The sequence below is a fragment of the Macrosteles quadrilineatus genome, unplaced genomic scaffold (assembly GCF_028750875.1).
Source record: "Macrosteles quadrilineatus isolate MER2022 unplaced genomic scaffold, UCM_ALF_1.0 Scaffold_6__1_contigs__length_79288215, whole genome shotgun sequence".
NCBI classification, from domain to species: Eukaryota; Metazoa; Arthropoda; class Insecta; order Hemiptera; family Cicadellidae; genus Macrosteles; species Macrosteles quadrilineatus.
In genome coordinates this window covers 51,879,347-51,906,699 of record NW_026542599.1, presented here as the reverse complement: position 1 = coordinate 51,906,699, position 27,353 = coordinate 51,879,347, and the positions used below count along the sequence as shown (strand labels likewise).

Here is a 27,353-nt window from a genome sequence, read left to right as displayed (position 1 = left end):
AATTATTAGTCCATACAGCCAATGGAAACTAAGGGACCTACAGTTTATAGTGGAATCCAAACCACATTTTTGCCTTGTAATTTATGAATTGGTCTGATTACCAGGATAATACTAGGTAGTCATAGTGCTCACTAGTGCGGACGTTAATTCACACCAGGGAGTATCGCATCCATTATGATCATGCCTATAAATATTCACAATCCGCGACCTCCAAGTAGCTGGATTACAGGACGACGCCACAGCCCCAGTCCATTATTTTTTTTTTTACTATGGAATAGACGCTCCATTATGAATTAGTGCAACAGCTGATTCAGCAGGCCGGTACCGTGGCTTTGTTACCAATTTTGTCTCGCTCTAAGCCATTAAGGAATGCTGACGGTACCATTGAATATTGGATACAGAAGTAGACCTCCCATCTATATGGACCAGCTGTTGCCAATTCTTTACTAAAATTGAATGTAGTTGTGAGAACCAGTCACAGAAAGCGGTAGTGTCTAAAATTTGATTGTCTACCTTAGTTTTTGTTGCCGACATAGTTTATCATCGGTCATCATTATTATCGGTCATAACAGTAAGATTTGGTAAATAATCTTTTATTCGGCAGAAATTAGTAATTTAGATCAGCTCAATCTAAGCCTAACATGAAATACGAAGCATTTTGTTAAAAAATTGGCAACAACTTTATCATGGGGATGGAATGTCTAGTTGTATTAATAGTCAAAGCTGGTACTTAAAATATCACTACTATCATAGACTTGGAGTACTGAAGTAAACATACTATCTATATGGACCAGCTTTAGCAAATTCCTCAAGCAAATAGAAACCTAGTTGATTGAGCTGATTGATTATATAGAGTTCACTTCTGTACAAATTCTATAATCTCCCTTGATTTACGATACCTAATTCACGTCAAATAACATGCTATGGTTAACAGTAAGTTGTCCTTTTTTTGGCTTGCAAAAATACAGTGTATAGGCTACTATGAGCAATTGACAGCAGCACACTCTGTTGGTGGCTTAATTAAACTTGTAAAGTTAACCCCTTTTAACAGGACCGTGATAAACTAAAACCCGGGTTAACGAGAATCATAATAAAAATATAAATCAATTGGGAAATGAGCTAGGCAATGGAAATTCTCCCTTCTGGTGCAAGTAGTTGGTCCATCGGAATGTGGATCTCATACTGTAATATAGATAAACGATAAATTATTTTAGAAAATCAATTTTGGATATACAGTTGTAGATCTATTTAAACAAGACACAGCCTTTAAAATTCCTACCATTGGCCAACCAAAAAAAAGGTTATCCGTAATGGCTTTGCCCCCTTAAGTTTTACTGTACTTTAATTTAAATTATAACACAGGTGACAGGATTAACACGGGAATGGATTGTCTAGTTATCCAACGTCAAAGCTCCAATACACTGTAAGATGCAAGACTCTGTGAAAACACAAATCAAATCCCATATGACTAATTTATAGCGTCAGGTTTTTGAGTTTGAATTATTGAGAACCCACTGTATATTCTTCTTTTTACTCTTCCAGGAGTAACCAGAAGGAATTATGTATAGTTTATGTTGATCGTAAGCAGCTAACCGTTGTGCCATTAATCTGAGTCGTCGACATAATCCTCCGCTGTGTAAGACGCTGGGTGAGAAATACGCAGGTGATTGAGCCTAATCAGGTTGGCCACTGCTGTAGATCCGAGATGTTCTGCCAGCTGTCCGTCATTGTTTTTTATCGCGCAGTCCACCCCCGCCTGAAGTAATAGAGGTATAACATCAAGGTGGTTGTGCGCAGCTGCTAGATGTAATGGAGTGTCTCCCATTTTGTTCTGAAAAAATTTATATATGTTAAGTTACATTACTTTGGTGATGAAATTGAACAAATTATTTGTACAGCTAGTGTTGCTCACCAATACTTTTTATAGTAGTTGTAATTATGTTTTTGTTAAGAAATGACGCTAGCAGTTCATATTGATATTCAAGCTTTCTACTAAATCTTTGAGGTGGTAAATTTAAGAATAGTTTTAGGTATTGATCTTTTTCCTCTTTTATCAAATCAAAATAAACTTTAATTCCAACAAAAAATGGACAATGGAAAACATGAACATTACACTTCAGTGAAAAAAGCTTACTATTATAGAACATTTAGTAAAAATATACTTAAAAACTAGAAATAATCATTATAGGTTTCACAGAAAGTTCAATATAAAGTTTTTGTGAAATAAGCCTACATGGGCTGGAAGCCTGTGCGTAGGTTCAGTCGCTATCAGTGACTTACTTAATATGTGGAAAAAACAAGAATATAGGAATACAGTAGGCCTAGTAAAATATTTATGAAATGTGTAATGTGATTTATGTATGGTACTCTGAAGCTTATTGAGTGAATTTAGGCTACTTAAAAAGAATGAAGCAATACCTAATTATTATTATTATTATTATCAATTATCAATCATTGAGATGGGACGCCACCTAGGTGCGTATTTTAACCCAAATATGAGTGAAGGATGAGTGTAGAATGGTGTGTGATGACCTGTGTAGCTTTGTTACTGACTAAGATCAGCGGTTTCATTAGTCAGGATCATTTATTTAAAGCCAAATGATCAGGAACAGCTGGGTCCAGTTTTGGTTTTGAACTATAAAAAAGCTACTGACTTTTCTCAGGATCAAACCGGCGACCTTTTGATTACTAGGCGAGCACTACCACTCAGCTACCCAGCCTGTCAGTAATTACTCCATATAGACTGTACTACATATAGACAGTAATCTTAACAAAAATATTGTTTTGTTTAGTTGTCAATCGGAATGAGCTAGTTAGTGTGCAAAGTGTTATCTATCGTTGGTTACCTGTTCATTGACTGGAGGTTTAGGCAGTGCCAAGAGCTCTTTGACACAATCAGTGTGGCCACTACGACAGGCCCAGTGGAGGGCAGTGTTGCCAACCATGTCCAGACCTGTCCCTGACACGCCTTGTTGCAAACACTCTCGTAGAAAACTCAAGTTTCCTCTACGCGCTGCTTCATGTAACGGAACATCAACGGACTCTGTCTGCATTTCCACTGGAAAAGGGCAACTTTAATCACAGAAAATTGGTTCTGTGTGGTGATTCTGATGTGAATTGTGGGCAATATGCTATAGGCCTACTAAAATACAAGTTGTGTAAATCCCTAAATCAGTTCTTTAAAAAAATCATTTTCATAGCCCAAGGATTGCGTTAATATGACAAATAATGGCTAAACGTACCTAGTCAACTTAAACTAGCTTTTAAAACTTCCAATCGGCTACGAAACATATCTAAAGGTAAACAAGCACAAGTTGATAAGTATGATAAGACAGGTGTATCATAAAATGTGCCGATTGCCTGAACACCTATTGTAGGACAAAGTGGGCCGACCTTTTAAAATCAGGTACAAAGAGCACCGACCAGCCCCTAAAGATTTACCCTAAAATTGTATTTGTATTTTTTATTTAAATAAAATACAGAAATCTTAATTTGCTCAACACATCATTGACAATAAACATGATATGCTAGACATAAATGATGGTCTCGATATTCTTCATTTATTGTGGGAAATGAAATTTATAAAACACACTTGAAGAATTCAAAATATATAAAGATATAAAAACCAAGGACAGCGCACACATTTTGAATGAAAAACTCAATTTTACGAATCTCGTTATATTTTCAATACTCTCCTCTCTCACTACAGTAGACCAGTATCAGCTTTTGATAACGCAGACGACAACCCAGAGTCAAGTCAGTCTATCACAACATAGCAAAGTTAGTTCAGTCTGCTTCCTGCCATGTCCACGGCAATGTGTGTCAATTATTAGGCCTATAATGTTCATAGTGGTTTATTTACCTTGTATTTTCGTTCCAGCTCAAAAAAGTTGTATGGAAGCTACAACTATGGTTTTGATGCTATTTGCGTCATGGTCACGTAGGAAATTTTGAGAATCAAAGCATTGTTATCGTTGTCACAGTCGGTCGCTTGGACATCGTCAAAATCACATAAACACAAACACGAACACATTGGGACACGGACATATTAACGGTACAATAAGACGGCTCCCGTGACGGTACAGTTAAGAAAACATAGGCCTGTATTCTGTCCCCGAGAACCTATTGTTAAATGTTAATATCCACAACAATGAGTAAACTATAATGTTTGTTTTTATTTGTTGTGTAAAATGTTTATTTATTTATTTATTTATTCTGACGACACATCAAGTGGATCCTTTTGTTAGCCTGACGATGGCGGAGATATTTCTATGACCGCCGAAACATGTGTCACTTGTCACTACATGTCAAGGATTGTCTGACAAGGTACGTTTAGCCATTATTTGTCAATTCTGTTTGTCTTTAATCTTTATGTTTCTATGTTTGCCTGTCGGTAACACATAGTTTGTATCACGCATGATTCTTGGGATAACTTATAACGGGCTCACTACTATTGCCGTATAAATTATAAAAAAATGATTTCTTAGACTTTTTCATTTAATTTTAAAATGACTCAATCTTGGACCCAAGCTGCCAATTGATGCTCCCTAACAAAAGGTCAACTTTAATAACACAGTGCTAACTAAACTACCCAAGAAATCTAAAATTAATCTTACCATAGTTACTTGGGATGACTCCTGTTCTGTTTCCGCATCTTGCCTTCCACCAATCCTTGTTTGACGTTTGGTCAAAAACATACAAGATTTCCCCAGCTTTGAATGACAACTCGTCTGGCTACAACAGTTATATCTATTGTAAATAATTAAACAAAAATATAATGAATTAATTAATGAAAACTCTTTATTGTTCTCATCACAGTGAGGTTTATTGTTCTGACTTTCGGGCTCTGCCCCAGTGGCTTTGGAGTTTCACATGTTAACCATTTAATGAATCTTAGCAGCTGTTTAAAATAAACAAGTTGGTTCTATGATATAATAATAACTAGTGGTCGTCCTGTGGTCGAAACTCGACCAAAAATAATTAATGTACAGACTACTCTATTTTCTCCCCACACTGTAAATAAAACATGTGATTGGGATTTCTTCCATTTGTTTTGATTTTCTGTTTACATTTTGTTGTTATTTCGTCACCATCATGGCAACCCAGTTGGTCCATGTTAATTTTTTGAAGTTTTCAAAATCGTTTTTTGTACTTATTTTTTAGCCTATTTTAATTTATAAAGGGATTCTGCACATCTACAGGCAAATATCTTTCTAACAGTATAAGTAGATTTTCCCTGCGATGCACACGAGCTGAGAAAAAAGGTTTTAAAGAAACATGCCTGCCTATTAATATATAGATAGATAGCATTATAGGCCTACAGTTACAAGGTTTACCAACAGGTGGCAGCACTATTCATTTTTAGTTTTACTTATGAAGTCAAACCCGTGGGTAATAGCTTTGACTATTAATACTTAAGTAGACACTCCATTCCCATGTTAAAGCTGTTGCCAGTTTTTTTTTTTTAATTGCGGTACCGGTAGTTTCCCCGGGCCACCGATAGATTGCGCTGATCTAAGGCTGATCTTTTAAGGCCTCGGCTAGCTTAAAAACAAATACAATAAAAACAACTCACCTGCTGGGCAGAGTAGTTGTAAAGAGCTCGAACCACTTTAACTTGCCCTATAAAGCAAAGAAAGAAAGAACAGGTTTTATTGTAAACATGTAAAGATGCAATAGGCTGGCTTGTAAACAAGATTTGGTAAATTGATACATTGCGGACACATGGGGTTTTACCTTAAAAAAGGTAAATGAGGTTGGTCAGAATTACATCTAGATCACCACTATATTTTTTTTGTAACTCTTAAATAAAAATGTTTTTTTCACTTTTTTGTATTAGATTTCATGTTCAAATTTGCCACGTTTGACAGAAAAATTACCACCACAAGTGTGGCCCCTACAACAGGCCCAGTGGAGGGCAGTGTTGCCAACATGTCCAATCCTAGGTCTAAGTGCACTCTAGCTGATATAAACAATTGGAATAGCCAAGGCTACAAAACATCTTCCCTATTTTTTACATTTTTAATCAAACAACATTTGAAGTTTTCCAATAAATAACTTAAGTCTTTTGGCAATACAAATTTAGATATTTTGCATTTACACATTTTACTGATCTTAAACAATTCATTTTATTTTTTTATTCATTAATTGAAGGTAGCTAGAGTAATGTCATATTTTCCCCTATATTCAGCATAACTTAGTTAACTTGATAATACTGATTTTTTTCATAAGATTTAAACCATAAATGCCTAAGTTACAGCTTTTTGAAATTTTACAATATTCGCCGTTCTAAGAGCGAAAACGTCCATTTTTCCAAAAGTTTAAAATGCTATAAATCAAAAACCGTTTGAGATAAAGAGTTGAAATTTGGAATATTTTTATATCTTAGTAGGAAGATCATAACCTCCAAGTTTCATTAAAATCTGAAATGGTGGGTGACAATTTAAGTTAAATTTTTTGTGGATGATTTGATGTGGAATGACCCGTCCGTAATGTAAGGAATAGCCCAAGAAATAAGACGTAATTTTAACCCAAAATACTTAGGCCTAGGCTTCGCCCATAAGTTATGCTGTTACAGTAAACAAAGTGACAGGTGAGTTAGGCCTAACTTAAATGTTGCTGAAATGAATTTTTCATAAATACAAGATCCATAATGATACCATAGATACATAGCCTAAATGAATTTATCCCTAAGAGGTTTTAGGTTTGCTGCTGCAAGGAATATAAGTTAATAGGGCTAGGTATAAATTAGTGTTGCGAGTTAATTTAAAGTCTAGGCGACAAAAAAAGATATTTAAGTTAACTTAAACACTTTTATTAATGAATCTTGATCTTAAAAGGGTTGATTAAGGCTGCACTTTACTTTAGACTTTAGGTCCTACACTCATTCGAATGAAAATATCGATCGATACATCGATTGTTCGATATATCGTTTGGTTAGTTAGGTAAGGTTAACCTAACCTAACCTAACCTAACTAACCAAACGATATGACAATCGAATAAAACAATCGAATGAAACAATCGAATAATCGATATTTTCATTCGGTTGTTTGTGTAGGACCTAAAGTAAAGTGTAGCCTTGATTAACATTGTTAAAATTAATAAGCAAGTTAACTATACTTAGGCATAGGCCTAGCCTACCTGGTTTGGGTAACACTTTGGGTGGTTGGACAGACATGATCCCTAGGTCTTAGGGCTTAAATTAGATGTAAGATATAACTTAGCCCAACCAAACTTCATACGGTATTGTATTACTGTTAACAACGTTAACATAACATAACAATGTAAATTGTAAACACGTAAAATGAAAAATGATCCAATTAATTTATTAAGGGCAATTCGTTCATAGACAGATTCTATATAGCCTAAGGCTTACTAGGCTTCGTGCCAAAAAAAACTACACTAACACTTTAAACTGCTCACGCCACGAATATTATTTATTAATACCTAGGTTTATTTTGATTTTGATTTTCAGCATTACATTAGAGCCTATAAACTTTATTTATTTAGGTTAGGTCGGAGGGGGAGGGGACGACTCAGCAGAAGGAGGGTTGGGTTAGGTATTTTTATCCAGTTTTCTTAAGCAGGCTTAGGTTACATGCAGCTTTGTCATACACCACCACAGAGCATAGAATGTATTACACCACATATTATCATAGATTAAAAATACTCAATTTTTGGTTAATCTATTTTCTGACTGACTCATACGGTGTAAACAATATTAATTAGAACTGAAACAGATGACCATTGAAAGAAATGTGGAAATCCTACAATCTCCACGCCTATCGTGGGAGAGTAAAAAAAAAAATAATAATAATAATTAAAAAAAAATCGTAAAATGTGATTTCTATGGTAGAACCATAAAGACTAACCAACACAAGTAGACTTTTCATCCAATTGTAAAATTAAGCTCGTTTTTCGTATTTAGTTCATTTTTGGTGACACGGATCGCTAACGTCAACGAAATTTTGATTCTAGATTAAATTAGGGCTACACCTTCAACCTTCATTATTTGTGCTTTACTGTTTGGTTATACAAAGTGTCCCGCAACTCTCTGGACACATGTACAATATATATCGTTATTGCTTAGGTCAAGGACAAACACATTTCAACATACCATATAGGAATATGGGTCTGTGGTGCCTAATTTACCATCTGTCTGAATTTATGTGAGTTTTTTTTTTACAAAAAACTAATAACTCCTAAACGATTTTAGATACAGCATTGAGATTTTGCAAAAAATGTTTATCTATAAAAAGACCTATTTTTGTGGTATTTACTCAGGGGAGGTATAGAAGAGGCTACGATGACAGCTGTGGGCTTCTTATTAGCTGAGGGAACGCCATTACCGTAACAAAACGGTCGGTAGCCATCGGCCTCGGTGGTCTAATGGTTAGCTTGCCGGGCTGATATACTGTAGGTCCCGGGTTCGAATCCTGCTGGAAGCATTAACTTTTTGTCCAAGATTTTTTTATTATCAGCAAGTTTGGTTGGTTTGGTTCGGTTATTACAGTTAAATTTTATTATTAAGTCATTACAAAATTTTAAGTGAGCAAATTCTAGTTTTATTTAATAAACAGAATTATTTTTCCGATTACTAAACTTTTGTTATATTATTTCTTTATCAGCAAGTTTGGTTAGTTCGGTTAGGTTATGATAGTTTAATTTTATAATTAAAAAATAATAAAATTGAATTTGAGACATTTATAATTTTATTTTATGAACAGAACTATTTTTGCGATTAGTAAACCTTCATTGCCAAAGTGCTCTCTACTACAGCGCTGTTCACGGAGGAATTTTGAACTAAATGCCTCATTCGTACCTCCCCTAAGTCAGACCCTATTTTTGTTAAGAATTATAATTAATAACACGAAGAACTTTGCCAAAACAAATAATACGATGAGCCTTGATGAGAAAACTTCAAATATCCCACCAGCAATCTGTGAGCTCTTTGCTGAGCACTTTTAATCAGTTTTCAAACCATCTGAAAGAGATCCTTTCTTCGAAGAACAGTGGACACTGTTCACATTCACTGAATTTTCTGTTTCTTCCACCGAAAAGGGGGTTTCCACCTTAGATGGTAATAAGTGAGCTGGTCATGACGATATTCCACCATAAATATTAAAGTACTGTAGCTGGATTCTTGCTCCGCACTTGACAGTATACCTCAACTGGTTTTTGCACTTAGCTTAGGTATATTTCCCCACTGCCTGAAGACAAGCTTTGTCACACCTAGCTTCAAGAACGGCAATTCTTCAGACATAAAAAAAAACTACAGACAAATTTCCATACAATCATCGCTTGCCAAAGTTGTTGAAAAATCCCTGGTCCTCACTAGATTATATATTTTTTTAAGAACTATTTATCAATAGCCCAGCATGGTTTCTTTAGCGGCAGATCAGCCATCAGCTGCATCTAACATTGTTATCTATCAAGATGATATAATTTCAGCCTTCAACAGAAGTCGTCAAGTAGGCCTAAACAGACAGTTTTTAATATTACCTCGGTCCTTGTGCTGTTGTGGAGGGAGGGGTGTCTTGAAGTTACCATTTTCAAGTTTTTCGCTTATATCTCGGAAACCATGGGCCCAAACGAAATTATGGTTACATACAAAATTAAATACCATTAAATTGCCAGCAAGTTTGTAGTTTACTATTTTCGATATTCGATATCTTGTATAGTTTTCGCATTATTCACTATCAAAAGTTTGTAAATTTAGAAAATAAATCTTTCCTCATATGTTTTTTTTTTTACAAATAATGTTATTACTTAAACTATGCACCCTATAATATTAATGCTGGGCATAGGGTTGTAGAAAATCAAATTCCCTTCAATAATATTTATGACTTGACTAGTTTACCTTCTTCTGTTCAGATTTTAAAGGAAATTAACAGTCAGTATAAAAAAAAAAAAAAAAATTTAAATTAAATTAAAAATTAAGAAAATTAAAATCTAGTGTTGACCAAGGAATTTGAAGTCTTGCGACAGCTGTTGACTACTGAATATTTCAATTTATCACCTTGCCCAGTCAACTAATTGGTTTGATCATCTATATAAATAAAATTAGAGTTTTGTCTGTACATTGCTCAGAATCATAAATTTTTAGGTTATTTTTACGTTTTATACATTAAGGAAGCCGAAACAAGTCTCATCTAAATTTCTGTCTGTCTGTCTGCAACACTCAAGATGGCATTTTACGCAATCTTCTCCAGGAAAACGAGAGTACCTATCAAGATCCAAGTCGTTTTAATGTATTTACTGGATTGGTGAGAGTGTCTTTAGCCATTAAAATATGGTCTCACTACTTTGTAAATAAAATTACGGACGTTCAAAAATGCAGTTTTGTGTGATTTTTTAAAGTTTTCGTCAAATTTTTATCACATAATCATCTATGAAATAACGAACAGCTGTTCGGATCAAGATTATTTTTTCTAGCTGTCACTGATATGTTTACAAATGTTGTTTACAAATACCGCAACCATTTTCGATCACATTTTGAAAGCGAATCTCAACGAAGTGAGATTAAAAACGTTTTTCTTACATAACGGATTAAATTAATCGTAAGTTCAATAATATAGTGTAATAGTGTAACCGTAAATGAAATTAATAACTAGGTATCATCCAGGTCAGGAACCAGAAATTCTTTAGTGTATGAAATTGTTCTTGAGTTTTGATAACAAGAAAGAAGACCTTGAATCAGTGTTGTATACGGGTGGGAAACTTAAATTTAATAACGATCGTCGCCAATAGCTTAGAAACAAGATTTCCACTCAGTGACGGCGCTTCAATGGCGGTTGTGTAAAGTGTAAAGTAAAAAAATCACAACTGCAGTAGGTGATTGTAACAGAGGTTTACGGATGATGCTAAACTCGATTTTCCAATGTGTCTCTTTCTTTTCCTACCATTGACTATATATATAGTCAATAGTTCCTACTCACCGTGTGATGCAATCGCTGGACCATACAGCCAATAGGCAAATAGTCCATCTCTTGGGTACGGACGCCTAGCCAATTATTAATAACAACCTTTTTGACGACGATCCTTGATGCCGGTACTTTTTCCTAAGATACACGGCCTACCTACTTAAGAAATAAAATTACAAACGTCCAAAAACCCAACGTTGTGTGATTTTTATCACATTCCCTTCTAATGTTAATGGATAGCCTATACCAATCATTGTTTAGAGAATACGTAATCTGTTAAATAACAAAAGTTTGTATAAGGTTTTTTTTTCAAACTGACACCGATAAGTTTACATTAAAAGTTGTTTATAAAAGAAGCAATTAATGGTAAATAACTTTGACTGCCAATAACCTTTTACGAGAAAATCCAAAACCAAGAGATCAATATCCTCGGGACTTGATTAACGCATACAGTTGGTCGGATGTACTACAGTTCTTAACTGTAAACGTTGGTTTTTGGTACTGATTTCCCTTAGAACGTACTACAACATCATTGTAATTTACAAATTAGCTATCGTTGGTGTTGCACCTTATTTATTACAGGCGTATTCAATTTAACTGTATAAGTTTTGCTTTTTCTATCTGGATTCCAAAATGTTAGTTTATGCTAAGAAAACGATAGGCTAACGCATTTTAGTAAAACTCAGTAAACCATCATGAATTGAAACGCTTTACGTTGTTTATGCATCAATAGTTCGTGGCCTATTTTGGTAATTTTTATTATAAATTACCAATCTAAATTGTCTATAGTAGGCCTACTTCATTTCATAAAGTAAGCCGTCATTTCGACAGCATTACGGGTCATCTTCGGTCTAAGCAAATATAAATTGTTATGATATAATTTGATGACATTAACAAAGATTTCAAATACTAATTTTATAGGTATGTACTTTGTTATGCTTAAAGCGTAGCAAATTCCATAATTAAGTTCTGGATTTGTGTGTGTATGTCTGTTGGTAACGCATTAATGTCCTTTATTTCTCAGTATTTCACGGAAAGGACAAGCGCATCTTGATAATGAAAAATGTCAACCCGAATAAAGTGTTAAATTGTGAGGTTAATGTAGTACCTTATATACTTTTAACCATTGTGGAAAGTAACTTTCAGGCCTACTTTAGGGCTATGCCTCATAGATCTATAAAGCATTTTTTTAGTTTAATCATTGGATTTAACATATGGACCAACATGATCCGGGTGACATTTAATTGCGAAGCATTTGTTTTGCCTTGTGCTTGAAACTGTCAGATACTGTATTTGCGAAGGTTTATCTATAATTGTTTTGCCAGCATATCTGAAAATATTCAAATCAACTGCTGTTCTTAATATAAGAAGGTTTCAACTGGCTACGATAAGATCCCCGTGCGTAGAACGGGCACACAGCTAGTTCACTATAAAATAGCTAAGGTGAGTAGGTACTGGGCGTCTAAAAATAGCACAGATACCCATTATAGAAAATATATACTTGTGGGCTGCCTAACCAGCTTCATCACACTTGATGATCTAGCTAGACTATTTTAATGGGGAAATATGATGTGATTCATATTAGAGTGTCTATATAACACTGGAAACCAATCATAACCATTAAATTAAACATTACATCAGTAAGTTAGCATACTATTGAGTCAATCCCTTGCTATCTTAGTTTAAAAAGGACTACCATCCTCATATTCGTTTTTATCCTCTTTTTCTCCATCGGACCTATTTTGGAAAAAGAATGTTTTAAAATATAAATATACTGATATTTCCGTTAGCTTTGGCATTTGCAATGGCTATCAATAAAGCACAAGGGGGGGGGGTGGGTTCTTACCCAAACCAGTAATGGGATACACACATATTCATTACGGAAATATCTGACCAGGGTAATCTTCCTGAAGGTGACTTTGACTAAAAATGTAATATTCAAGGAAGTGCTTTTGTGATTAGAATATTTGTTTTTAGTGTTTAAAGGGTTTTCCTCAAGCAGCATTTTTATGTCCTTTAAATAAGCTACATTGGATTTATAAAGTAAAATGTTTTAAATGTGTTTCAAAATATTTAAAAATAGCTATAACGCACTTGAAAACTTATTAATTTACTATATATATATAAGACACATACAGCTAGAAAATGGCTGGACTTCTTTCCTTTTTGTTGTAGACATAAGAGTCAATATATGATATATAATAGATGAATTTGTTTTCTAAATACATGTTATTTTGCGGCATTGAGCTGCATGGGTTCACTGCTCATTTACAATGAATTAAATTTGTCAATTTTATATCTACAATATGAAAAGTGATTTACCTACCTCAACCCGGTTACCATTATAAAAAAACGTTTCTTATTATTAAAATATATTTTCATGAACGGTTTTGGATCTTGTTTACAATCTGACTGTGGTTGAAAATTCAACTAATTTTAAGAGCATGGCAAACCACAAACCCCTAAAGAAATTACATGTTAGTTTGTTACCATTTTTATTCCTTTGCTGGATAAGCTTTGAAATGACAGCTCAATTTTAAAAATCAGTTAAGTAGACTGTCTGGAAAAGAGATGTTACAAAGAAACCCCTTATTGTATTAAGTATAAATACAGAAGATTACAGAATTTATCTACGTATTCTGTTTGTTAATATGTTCCAGTAAAAAGTTGGTGAACATCATGTGTGGAGTGGAAGTAGATCGGGTCTGGTGAATAAACTTACCAACTGAGTTCATCCCCATGTCTCCAATCAGAATTGTTGCAGATGGCAAATGGTAAGCAACCAAATAAAGTCTCCATAAGAAGTTTGCTCAAAATCTAGAGTTTAAATTCGTCGACAGAATCAACTTTTAGAGCTTTTTAATAGCAGCTAGCAAGCTAGTGGGGCGAGAACGGACTACTTTACAAACTTTGTGTAAGAAAACCGGGCCTGTAAACTTAATTTGTAGGCCTATTCAGAGTCTTAGCCAGCTAGTAGCTTATGCAGTACAGTACTAGTACAGTAATTGAATTGAGCCTTAAATGAAACTGAGTATGAACTAAATATCTCATAAGAGAATGCAAAGTATTTGGAGCAACGAGTAGGCTATTTGGAACATCGGAGATTTTATTTGAGCTGGTTGAAGGCTTCATTTTATGAAGACAAATAAGCATTGAAGTGGCAAAAAAATAACTTCTTGAGGTTGCACAGGACCTGGACACTTTGTATAGTGTCAGGAATTAACTTCCATCAATTGTAATTCAATCACCAATGTGATTATTTTTAATTCCAATACCTATCCGGAACCAAGCTAAATGCCAACATTCAATATTGCAAGAAGTATTGAAAATCTCAGATCTAAACCATAATTTTTCAAACCGTGACTCCACTATCTGAAATATAGTTTACACGGTGGATGTGGTAAAGCCTAGTAAATATTCGTCACTGTGTATTTGTCCAGGAGATTTATTGGCAGGAAATGAAAACACTGCAAATGTATGATACAGTTCTTTTATGAACAATAAATATTACACTATTGTACTATGTAACAAACAATAAGTACAAATGATTAATACTCAACTGCTGAAATAAAATGTACAAAATATGTGCATATGTGCAGACATGAAACTGATACAAACACAAACTTAAACATTAAATATTCACACATTCTGTCGATCACATAACACTCTTACATGTCTTTGTTTAAAACAATCATTATGTTTATAAATAAAATTAGCATTCTGTATAAAAAAACTTAACATAATCATAAATAAATTAAATAACTACACACTCCCATTCACACGATCGATTTTATACAAAATAATGTGCTCGGCTGAGAAGCCTGACTACTAATACTGTGTTCACGTCCGGAGGACATGTTCGTATAATCATAGAAAAATACAATTGGAGCATCCGACCTACCTAACATTTGGCACATAACTGGACTTAACTAACACCATGTAACCCTTTATACAATCCGACATTAAATTTAGTGATTTCTAAACAATGAAAAATTCCAAAAGAGTGCTAAGATGTGCCAAAAATGAACTTAAACAATTGGTAACTCGAACCTAAACAGAAATTTAAAACTAATTCATAACAATAAAGCGCTAACAATATTGTTTAACAACTGTTAGTTATCCTGTGATACAGTAGGTGATGATCGTACTTAGCCAATCGAGAATTCAGGAGGGTTTTTAAAAGGCACAATTGTTAATTTGATCGGACTAAGGCAATCGGACATTCCTCAGTTATAAGGCTTTGTACTAGAGTATAAACGAACTTGTACTTTGCTCTAAATCTAAGATTCACTGGGAGAGACTCCAAAAATACTGATAGTATTTACTGAATGGAATGATCAGAAGGCTTACAGAATACATTCGTATACCGTAGTAAAACTATTTATTATACAATGGGAAGTAGTTTTTGTGCATTTACGGCACATGGGGGCGCAAACCAATTATATCCAGTTTTGAATTTGAAACATTGTTGAAACTTTGATACAAATTAATTACGTATTTTACATCCAAGAACTTAGGCTAATAAATAAATAAGTTAAAAGAAGGAGTAAGTCGAGGATTGGACCGTGAGGTTTTGGGGACAAGACTAGAATGCAGCTCCTAACGGCCCAGGGTTTCCACCATCTCCAAGATCTCCCCAGATTCGTCCTTCAGCAAAAGCGCTTCGATGCAACCCTTAAAGTAATCACTTGTGAAGCAGTCTTTTCTGCAAAAACAGACACAAAAAGTAAAAAAACGAACGCAAAAATCATTTTTCAAAATTCAAAACACAAAAATCACCCAGAGACAAAACCTGCATAAAAATATTGCAGTAAAAATTGTCTCGTGCAAAAACACTTTCCCAAAAACTACCTTTGCAAAATAAAACAAGAAAACAGTTTATAAAAAGAAATAAAAAACCTTTTAACCGAACTAAATGGTCATGGACAGAATGATTAAAGTAAACTAAAATGTTGTAACTAACCTTCTATGGTAAAAATAAATGTCAAGAAGTGTTGGAATAACAATTTAAGTGACTTAAGAATGCAATTATGTGTTTTAACTGTTTAGAAAAGGAATGCAAAACTGTAATTATGTAAATGTTTATGCAGAGAGAAACATTTGCTACTAGGACAACTATATATGGTAGGCCTATAAATATATCTCTACTAAAATAGCAGCTAGTGTAGGGCCTATCTACAATGACTACTCTTAAAGATAGGTAATGGTTAATATGGATGTTAACTACTGAGTATCGTTTGCTACTATGTGTTAAAACTGTGTTAGTAGTTTGATTAAAAAAACTCTTTTAACTTGTAGATAAGAATATGTGTGTGTTAACTAAAAGTACAAAAATCAAGTAAGGGATTAAAATAATTAAATCAAAACTAAAATAAAGAAAACAAAATAAAAAGCACCTAAACTTCAGGTTCTGCCCCGTGTAACTGTTTTATCCATGTTTGTATGTTCTCCATTTCATCTTGAAGTAGAAGCACATCCAGACATCCCTTGAAATAGTCCGATGTGAAACAGTTTTTTCTGAAAACAAACATAAACCTTATAATTTTATTAATTCTTGACAAAATATTTCAATTGTTTTTGCACCCTCTGCTTGCTTTACTATTGTTGCTACTTAAATATAAAGTACCTGGGGACCGAGCCATCGGGGTAGTTTATTTTTATTGTAAAATCAATATAAAAGAAACTTGCGTTTTATTTACAACTAATTTTGGCTTTTATTATTATTTAATCTTCAGGGGATTTCAATTTATTAATGATGGAAATGTTAACCTGGCAATCCTCAAGACATTAATTTATTTTACAGTCGACGGCCGCTCGTTTATAATAGCATATTCTTGCATAAACATTGTTTTAACATTTTGTTTAAATTAAAACAGCTGATTACTTTAGGAATTGCGTTTTGGTAGGAGAGAGCCAAGTTAAATAATCAGTATTTGATCGGAACTTGGAACTATTATCACCTATATCAAGTTATATCCAGTGCAATCTTTGCTCAATAGTAACAACTGATGTTTTTCCTTTTGTACTGTATTTTGTAATTTGCTAGTATACTGTCGGTGAATGGCTTATTATGAACACATGTTACAACTTACGTAATTTGCTTACGTTTTCCTTGTTATTTTGTTCAACCAACATGGTTACTTAGCAACCCAAAAGGCCAATGTTGAAAGGTTTTGACTTTAATTTCATTTTTTTTACCTAATTAGATTTTTCTTGGCAGTTAATAAACGTTAAGTTTTAACTGCATTAAACACGTTTTTAGGCCAAAAATTATTTAAAACAGAAATTATTTCCAATATTTAAAGGAAATCGTCGAAGCAGTTTTCGAGATCTTTGTGCAAGCAAGCATAAAGGCATACATACAAGCAAACATTGTTCATATAAGAGTATAGGATTTAACGGACAGAAATAATATAGAAACAATAGAATACACTTTTAATGTGGAAATGTCCGTTGTATCATTATTTGAAAAGCTTTACATCATAGTTCTACTGCTTTAAATAATTATTAGTTTGCCCCCCAATGGGAGTATGACCCACAGCACTTCATTAAACTGACTACTTGATCCAATGATTATAGAATACATTTTAGTTAACTTAAGTACCACGGTTATCAAACTTGGTTTAGCAAATGAACTCTTTTAACCCTTTGATAAATACTTTGAATCAGTTTCATGAAATGTTTCTACTTTTGGAAGCAATCTCTTATAAAAAGTCTTTCTTATATTAACTATCAACTGGTTAACCATAAACTGATTGGAAGTGGTGATACTGATGATAGTGAGTTTACTGGTTAAGATGGTCAATACAATTTAATAATCCAGATACCAAGTTAACTAAGTTTTTGATAATTGTGATAGTACTAGGAATATCCACTTGTTAAAGGCATGTACATAGCATGACCCTCAAATATGAACACATAGCTGTACAGTAATCTTGCCTTTAGTTTCTTGAAGATACAAAACTTTACTGATACTAACCTACACAGCTGATGAAGCTGAGGCTCTCTAAAGAGGTTGTAGCAATCGTCGCAGATTAGGTCGAGCCTGGCGAAGATGCTTTTGTCGTAGACACCTTTACACTGTAGATCGTAGAACGACCTCTTCTGGCGAGACAACGTCGCCGGAACAGCGAGAAGACAGGTGACTAGGGAACAAGCGATCATTACACCGGCCAAGACACGAACTTGTTGCTGCATCTGAAACACAACAGAAGATACATCAGTCGAGGATAAGTATGAGGAATGGTGAAGATGAATAGTCATTTTCCTCACAAGAGCTGAAAAGTATTTTTCCTCACTAGAGCGGAAATGTATTTTTCCTCACTAGAGCGGAAATGTATTTTTCCTTACTTGGGCGGAAAAGTCATTGTTTTGAGTGAAATGTGAATAATTTTGACGTTAGGTTAAGTCTGAAACAGTAGTTGTATTGCAAATGTAAACTTGTGCAAACACTAAGGTGTTGCCGGTTTTTTTCATGCACCACTGGCTGTACGAGGTTACTTTCATGTGGGCTTAAAATGAGAATAATTCCTAATTCCTAACTATAATATGAGGAGTAAAACTAAGTAGCTTGTAGTATTCTTGATGTTCATTCCATCCCCACACAAACCAATGAAGGCGCCAAAACAAGCCATCGACACCTCGGGTACGGTAAACGCAATCGGAGCTTCACTACTCCCAAACTCTAGACTAGAAAACTGTAGACATTCTTCACGACTGTCCACTGTAAAATATTGTCGATATTCATTCCATTACCTGCTTACTTGGAGGCTTCAAGCTCTTAACTAAGTAATAGTTGAAAAATTACTTTGAATAATGTGTTTGAGCATCTTCAAAGGATTTAAATTTGTTGATAATTCATCTTAGATTATGTAAAGAATGAAGAGACTGTTTTGTACTAAATCGCAAGCAAATGAGCTCTAAGTACAAATAATGGAGGAATTTACCGAGTTGGAATGCAAATTTTACACATTTTACATAGGTACACAATTATAAGCGCTAAGGCTAAGGCATAAAACCGATTAATTAAATGTATATGTTGAGAACATCAGTGGCGAATTACGGAGATTTTTAGACTGCGAATTGTTTGTGCAGTAACACTGATTGGACTTATGAACTCACAAACAATTGTCCAGCTGCAATTTGATTGGACTCAATTGGCGGCCACACGCACTCTGATTGTTTTAACATGTCCAATTAATCTGAGCCAGAAGCCAGCGTCGTTATCCTTGCAGACAGTCGTCCTGCTCTATTTATAGCCCTTTGTTGGATGGCCTTGGAACTCCTGGCTTACGTCATCAACCTGCTACCTGCCCCGACAAAGCCTCTGTACAAAACACCACCTCAAAAGCTACGCCAGATGGATCATATTACAGGATTCCCGGTTTTGACAAAGCCGCATGTTAATTGTTAACTTACGAAGTAGGAATTATGCAATTCATGAGGGAAATTCTCGAAACTTGAAAATGCTTCGGTTCCTCAAGAGAGAATTTATGAGATTTTCAAATTCAAATCTACCTGACTTGAATCAAGTTTCACAAAGTTCTTCAACAAATAATTTCCACAAACAGTACACACGATCGAAGTGCTAATCGCACCGTTCGTGGTGACAGGGACACAGGTGTTTAACAAGTGATTTATGAGGACAAGACTGAGGACTGACAAGATTGCTGGAAGACATCCAGAAACGAAAACATCCGACGTAGAATACTAACAGAGTACATCGCCATCGCCTGAACTGAACACCGGGGTGTCTTCTGACAAACACTGAACTTTAATTTTGCTCACACTTTTGACATTTCTTTACATCATTATAAACAACTCGAATTAATCTATTGATTTAGTTGTGGATTATTGCGCTTCCAAACTACAAAACCGAAGAGAACGCTGCAGTAGCAAGATTGGCAAGTTCAATTATTGGTTCAAGATAAGGCGGGTCGGTGATCTGTTATTAAGTCATCCGTATAAATAGAATTGCATCGTGTTGCCATTTTTTAAACTGGTTCGGTCCCGCAGGTGGTCGGTTCTAAAGAGGTTGTGTTTATCTTTGTGAACCAGTTCTGGCCCTCCCAGGACGAAGAGGATTTATTGACTCTTTATTGCCCGTAGCTCTTGCTTGACACAGCCTTTTGAATCGTGCGCGGGGATCTCTGAGCAGGCATTGAGCATGTATTGATAAGAATGACAATTAGCTCGCAACGCTCTGTACTTCTGTTTTAGTACGCCAGTTTAAATGTAACTTAGCTCAAGTAACAAGTGTTGTGACGAAAATAGTACTAGTTTCTTTTCTAGCAAGCCTTGAAGGAATCGAGGTAAATATGTTTAAACGAAACCGTTTCGTCATCTACCAGCTATCAAGGTTGTTTTGTTCGCTTTATTTTCATTATTATTATTGGTTTGTAGATGTTTTAAATTGCTAAACCAAGATATACAGTTTAAATAAAGTAAAATGACACATTAATACCCTTGAAGCAACGAAGAGGGTAATTTGTGTACGCTTTTGCAAGTTCTTAACGAGCTAAAAGATTGTTTTATACGTCCATAACGATTTTTTTTAAATTAATTGTTTTTCGAGTGGACAGAAAGAGATTGGTAAGCTGTAAAACATAATCAATTAATTGCAATGATTGCTAAGAAGTTATAAATTACAATTAGTGACGTTTACAGTTAGAAATCGTTAATAAACAATCGGTATGGCAAAAAGTCAGGTAGTTTTTTTAGCCTGGCAGTTCTAATGTGAGTGAAGTACCGTATAGTTTGACTTACCAGTTTAAAACAAAGAACAACACACTGACTGATCAACACAAAGGCTCTATCTATACTGAACTGGCCCTTAGTCATTCAAAGAGTGTCTCACTGTACACAACAAAATATCCCACTTAGAGGTAAAAATCCCTTTCATACCAGTTGGAAGCTAAAATTTCGTTATAAATCGAGACTCATCATTATTATATTATAGATAATATACCACAAATAAGGATACAAAGAATGAGTATAACCTTTGTTTCGTTTTTTAAACACACTGATCATCCTATTAATTGTCCCCTTAACTAATATCCCTCTGGAAGGTAGAATTTCCCAAAATAGAGATGGAAATCCCCGTATAGCGAAGGACGACTATATTTAGCTAGGGGTGTGAGCTAGGGAAAGTTGTAGCTATTTACGTCCTACTAATAGGTTTGTGGTATAACACCGATAGAGGGATAACAAAGATTACGATAAGCGTACAGCGATCTCTCGTGGAGATCCGTGGTACTGATAACGGATACAGGGATTAACAAGTAAGTGTAAAAAGCAATTAAGTAGATGAACAATCATCAATAATGAGATTTGGGTGTATTTTGGATGGACATTTATAGTAGGGCCTACGTGAGAAAATTCCCATAGTCCTTGGTTTCATTTGATTGTGGCACAGCGATAGAAACGGGAAATGTAAACTAGGAAGCTAGTAGATGTTATTAGATCTCAACAAATGGTCTATATTGAATACCAAACAATTAAAGAAGGCAATTCATTTTTTGTAAATAATTCGACACGATTGAGACAACAGACGGTCCACAGTACAGTTATCAATAAAGGTTATCATAGAGTAAAGTTTGCGCAAAAGCTCAACGTGACACGATTTCAATACATCAGTTCTAGTATTTTTTAAAGGCGAAGAAAACTTATAAAACGAGAATCGGCAAACCTGTGATTAGGAATCGTTATATAAGGATTGTACAACAACATCGTGATCTGATGATAACCACTTGTGGTGTTAACCATTTTAGCGGTTACGGCCGGGTGTAACCATATTAACCGCCGCATCCGGCACAGTAGCTTGCCTTGAATGTAATTCCTAGTCGTGGGGCCGGCTCAATTTCGCAAATTATCCCTGCAAAACCAACTTTTTGTTATGTAATTGCAGCATGAAATGAAACCGCGAAACTGAGACGGGAGTAGTTTGTGACGAGTCAGAAGTCTTCACTTTCAACTTTGCAGCTTAAATGGCACTAATTTAGAGCTGCAAGACTGTTAGTCCAGGCTACGAAGGCTAACAAGAAAGAATGGTTTCTAGGGTGTTAATATCACTGTCGTCTGACTAATTTAAAACTGAAAATATCTTAAAATGTCTTAACGTAGGCTGCATTTATTCACATCGATATATAACTACAGTTATACTAACTATACAGTAGTTATATATCGATGGTTATGCATGGCTTATAGGCATTTGAAAACGTCATCCAACTATTTTACCAAATAGACAAAATGTCTTTAAAGGTTGCACTTTCAGTAGAGCGGATAGGAGTTAATAGGATTAAAATAAACGTCGTCCAGCTAGCTACAAAATCATAACTATCTTTAGAACGTCATTAAAGACTGCTTTTGCAGTAAGTAGTTTATAGGATTTAAATAAACGTGGGTAAGTCGGTTAAATAAGGCAGAGGCATGTTTTTTTCGATGGAAATAAAAGTCGTTCTACTTTAACTAGTTTACAAACTAGAATATAGTAGACCAGAACTTTCAGGAAGCTATCTCAAGGTTGACGAACCGGGAAAATTTCAACTTGTTTTTAATATTCTACTCTGCAAATACTCCAACTCTCATAATAGCATTCCTTTCTCATTGTGTGTTCGAATATTCAACTTCTAAACTATTATTTATGAAAAATATTCTTTATTTGAAATTTGGGCCTATGGATTTAGATATTGTATTTCCAACTCCTCTAAACTTAGAAACTACTGAATTCGACTCGACCTTGTTCCAAAGACTCTAATGAGCGGAAATTTACAGAAAACCCGGACAACTTGTGACGTGAAATATTTTTAAGCTTTCGACATTTAGCATGTCACCATGTCACGGAGAAAAATAAATCCTTGGTAGAACCTTTGAGGTATTTGTTATCTATGGTAGAACTATTTTTACAACATATTAATTAACCTAGTGAACACAATACCTCGAGTAGAATGAAGCGTGTGGTTAGACGTCGAGCAGATGAATGTCATTTCGAAGAGGAGGGGATGCATCTAACTCCAACCCCCTCCCTTCATAGCTGAGAGATAACTCTTAGTTTAGTATACAGCAACTACGACTGAGGGCTATCGCTATCGCTAGGGGTTGTCACTAATTAGTGAGATATATAAACTAGATATCTTGACACTTTAGGTTGTCGTTGGTTATCAACATTAACTGTATTTGTTAACAAGAAGGTATCGTCAATTTCTATTGGATATACTCGTATAATGCTTGAAACATTGTTGATGTTTGAAACTGTTGTAGCAATTTCAAAAGGGCCATTCATAATTCATTTTCGATGAGCAAATTCATATTTATTGACTAAACTTACTTTTCATTTTCAACCTGATTTGACTTTTAGCCGGAGTTTTTGCAGATGTCTTTATCTTACCGTGATGGAATGTAAATGGACGAGCAGGGTTTAGAGCTTTCGGCCTAATGTACTGATAAGTATCCAAGAGGTTGGGCCAGTCTGTGTGGTATAAAGTTAAAAGAGTCTCTGAGCATGAGGTTAGACTGTTGGTTACAGGGAATGGTGTTATAGATTAAATTAACCAACCAAAGGTTTATTGACGATTTAGTTTGAAATATGACTCTGTCAGTGTTTTAACTCACACATCTTTTTGTAATTACTTCAAATCAATCAGTTCTTGAAGACAGTGACACCTAGGTGCGTATTTTTAGGCTAACAGAATGAAGAGTGAAACTAAATAAGATTACATTGTGTTGCTTATTTGTTACCAAGTTTGAGATCTTTCTATATGTTACTGTTTCTTTAGCCATGACAATTTTTTTTAAATCACGATGATCAAAAACAGCTGCGTTCAGTTATAAGCTATCAAAAAGCGAGGAGAATCGAATCTGCGACCCATCGAACAGTAGGCCAGAACTATAAATACTCAGCTACCAAGGTAGGTTATACCGAAGATTACTTAGCTATGTTCTTAAAATTGTTAATGTTACAACAATATACATCGTATATATCTTTGTTTTATTCCTTCTAAATCGTTTCTATCCACCAACCCCCGCGATAGTTTGGATTAGCTCTTAAACAGGTAGAAAACGAGGTGTCTGCGTCGAGTCATTAACAGTCTAATCAAATCATTAATCTTCAAGTCGAAGCTAATTATATTATTTTTAGCGAATTTCGTCTCGTTCGACGGAAAGAACCCATTAAGTGAGCGACAGTAATGGGATTTGAGTCGTTTATTAATTTGTTTTGTTAGTTTTACTGGACTCTGTTGTTGGGAAAAGATTCCGCGAATACACAAGTGAGAGGTCGATGACCTTAACATGAGATAGGTTACCAGACACTCCTCCTGGATCACAAATTGTCCTGAAGATAGATGATGTCAAGGAAATCAAACAAAAGAGGTTCTGTTGAACTGTTTCAATCAATAGTTTGACCAGTGACCATAGTGTCGTGAAGTTCCAATGGGCTGAAAATCTACTGAGGCTATTTTAGAACTCAATGGTGTGACAAGACTCGCGAAACACGAAGCATTATGATGAAAGTATCATAAATGTGTCTGGAACATAGATGAAAAATCACCGTAATCGAAACATACCAGTTTCTGTTAAACAGTTTCAATCAAAGTTCTACAAGACCCTCACGACATCAAGATTAGGGTGAAGTCCTGGTAGACAGATTTTAAGCCAAAGATAAGAATTGTAAAACTTTCAGACAATACTTTGAGAAGACTTACATCAAAGCTTGGCAATTAAAGATACATAGAGAGAAATCCACGATGTTTTAATCTTTACTTACTACAATACTTCTTTCTTTGGCGTCGCAATGTATGTAACCATTTGGACTTCTGACAGTTGGCGGAGGCTGAGGCACGTTTCAAAACTGCAACTTGAGCCAATCCAATTGAGCATTCCATTGACAACTGTACAATGAAATAATTAACACTGCTGAAAATATCACACATTTATTTGCAACAAATAATAGTCACAAAAGTTGACCAAGAAGTCAGTGAACTTTGTACAACCTGATTGAGAGATAAATCCGCCTCAATGGCTGGGAGCTGGGAGAGTCGCTTAGAAGAATCAAGGCAATCAATTTAATGAAAGGCCACACCACAAAAACCGGTGTTGCGAATTAGTTCCGTGCCAATTGTAATGGGCCGAGACTGGCTCAAAGCCAAGGGGTGATGGACGAGCTATAAGGTAGCCGATGACGTCACTGCCAGGTCTGGAAATGATGTAAGGTCTACCTTGGTGTCTGCGAGGGAATCAACAAACAACATTGTGGGCGTTATGCATGTTCATTGAACACATGCATATAGAGTTTGTCATTTTGCAAAAGAAATTAGAAAGTCATTTACAGAAGAAGATGGTGGTTTTTGGTAAGTTTATTTTGGTTAGAAGTTTTGATTTATGATTGTAATCTTGAATGGCATTTTTGAAGCCTTTGAACTAATGACGTTATTTAAATCACCATCTCAATGATTGATTGATAATTTCAGCCCGCTGAACGCTGTTAATCCTGAAATGTTTTTTTAAGGATCAATTGCAGTAGTCAACGAGAACTATACAGTTGGTGTGCCTAGAGAATACGCTCATACCTATAAATGTTGAACAAGTGTCGTATTATAATTTCGATTATAGCTTCAGGAGTTTCTGGTTTGAGAATATTTTATGGGCAATTAGGCTACCAGACAAATGATAATTTAAGTCATGATTTGGGATCGCTTCGCTTCAGCAATTTAACAATTGATCCCATCAAATACCTATACTTTGGCTACCAACCTTGATGATAAACTTGATTGAATGCATTTATGGACTGTTGTGAATACATACAACTCAAAAACTACAAGTGGCCCAACCTATACAAACACACAAGGTAAGTGACGTTCATGCCATGATAAAAGAGAAAGCATTGAAAGTGAAAGCCAGGAAGAAATCCATACTTCCTTATTTCTGAAGACAACACATTTCTAGGACTTATTGTACGAGGGCGGTTTTGCAAATAATTATAAGGGCTATTCGGGATTTCAAAATAGCAAGGCAAACGGACTTAATGTTGACGTTGACGTCTATAAAATTGGAGTTGCATAATTCAGATCTTTAAATAATGTTAGCGTTGTGAGTCCAAAGTTCATTGATAACTGCTATAAACATATGGTTCTATCAACGTTTATGTCAATGAATTAATTATGTCTAATTTTGAGCTCATTAGTACGTTCATACAATAAAATGCTTCCATGTCTGATTCTGATATTACAGGATCTAGTTCTTCCAGGCAGCAATTTAACTTTCGTCCGAGACAGTTTAATGATCAAAATACGATTCAAAATTTGAAGATCACAATCACACTTTTACTTCTTCCGTTGTTAAAGTTTGATAAACAAATGTTAACAACTGAACATCCGTTATAGGCTATGGCACGTGAATAATTCACTTCTGGTTTCTTGGCTGAACTTAATTTTTTGGATTCCCTCCAATTCTTTTCCCGCCGAGAAGACATTAATAACAAACATCTATTGACGTCCTTGATGGTTCAGACGCTACGCAGTTGTAAAGTTCGTCGGATAAAGTTGAGAGTTTATCAAATTATCGGACACGAGCGATATTTATAAGCTGTCTTTTGTGGGTTGACCTCTGCGACTGTAGGTTAAAGGGAAGTGGTTGAAATGATAGGCCTAGTTGTACTAATAGGCTGAGATAAGAAGAATTTTTAGAGGATGGATGATAAAACGGGACACTATTCAAGTAACAATCCAAAAAATATGATGGTTGATTTTAAAATTTAGTTTTGGATTAATAAGCAGAGTCAACCCTGCATGGCATTAGTTGAGGGATGAGCCATCAATGTAGAAGAATCCTTCTTAATGCATGAATGATTGAATGTACGAATCTTGTTTATTTAACTTGTTGAACCTAACAGTCCACAAATCATGTGTTTGTTGTTCGTGCTGTTTTAATTTCTTCTAGCTAGCTTAAGAAAGAGATTGAAAAAGTATTGGATACTCCTTATTAAACTTAATTATTTTCAAAAATTAAATACTTGGTTCAAAAATGCTTTCCAGTAAAATCATTTAATGTCAGAAAAAAATCAAAATTGTTTGAGTGAATTGGTAAAGTATGTATCAAAAGTCACAAATGAAAGCTGTAGAAAGTGTAATTGCAATTCTTTGTATAGTTTAGTTTTACTCCTGTCAGGCATTTTTGAAAAATCAACACGGTAAATCTTCAGAGAACCTTAAGGCTCCGCTTGAATAGCCTCTTTAAGCTTGAATCATCACATCTACAGCTTTCGTATAATCCCCTTACCATGCAAACACCAACGAGATTCAGATTTGCTAGGCGACTCGACTTGCAGATTTCATCAACAAGGTTGCCAAACAGCAATATTCTTAGATTGAATGGACCTACAACAACCTACGGGTGAAGCCAAAGATCACAAGTTAACCTCGGGTGAAGCGAACCACC

General features: G+C 34.9%; 2 protein-coding genes across 4 annotated transcripts in view; both read right to left on the bottom strand.

Moving 5' to 3' along the window:
- Nucleotides 1-1,217: 1,217 nt before the first annotated feature.
- On the bottom strand, nucleotides 1,218-7,425 carry LOC128997127 (osteoclast-stimulating factor 1-like). The gene is made up of 5 exons (XM_054422709.1): nucleotides 7,141-7,425; nucleotides 5,576-5,622; nucleotides 4,617-4,734; nucleotides 2,847-3,058; nucleotides 1,218-1,831 (listed from the first exon to the last, which is right to left on the bottom strand). The coding sequence occupies exons 1-5, from the start codon at nucleotides 7,175-7,177 to the stop codon at nucleotides 1,604-1,606; spliced, it is 642 nt and encodes a 213-aa protein (XP_054278684.1). The 5' UTR covers nucleotides 7,178-7,425; the 3' UTR covers nucleotides 1,218-1,603.
- A 6,971-nt stretch (nucleotides 7,426-14,396) lies between these two features.
- LOC128996827 (ion transport peptide-like) overlaps nucleotides 14,397-27,353 on the bottom strand; it is a 69,109-nt gene continuing 56,152 nt past the window's right edge. For 2 of the 3 annotated variants that reach the window (XM_054422315.1, XM_054422314.1), the window contains exons 2-4: nucleotides 17,902-18,119; nucleotides 16,319-16,439; nucleotides 14,397-15,627 (exon numbers count right to left, since the gene is read on the bottom strand). In XM_054422315.1, the coding sequence (XP_054278290.1) occupies nucleotides 16,319-16,439; nucleotides 17,902-18,119 (339 nt within the window). In that variant the 3' untranslated portion in view covers nucleotides 14,397-15,627. The remainder of the gene's footprint in view (nucleotides 15,628-16,318; nucleotides 16,440-17,901; nucleotides 18,120-27,353) is intronic. The other variant, XM_054422316.1, reaches the window with a different exon arrangement.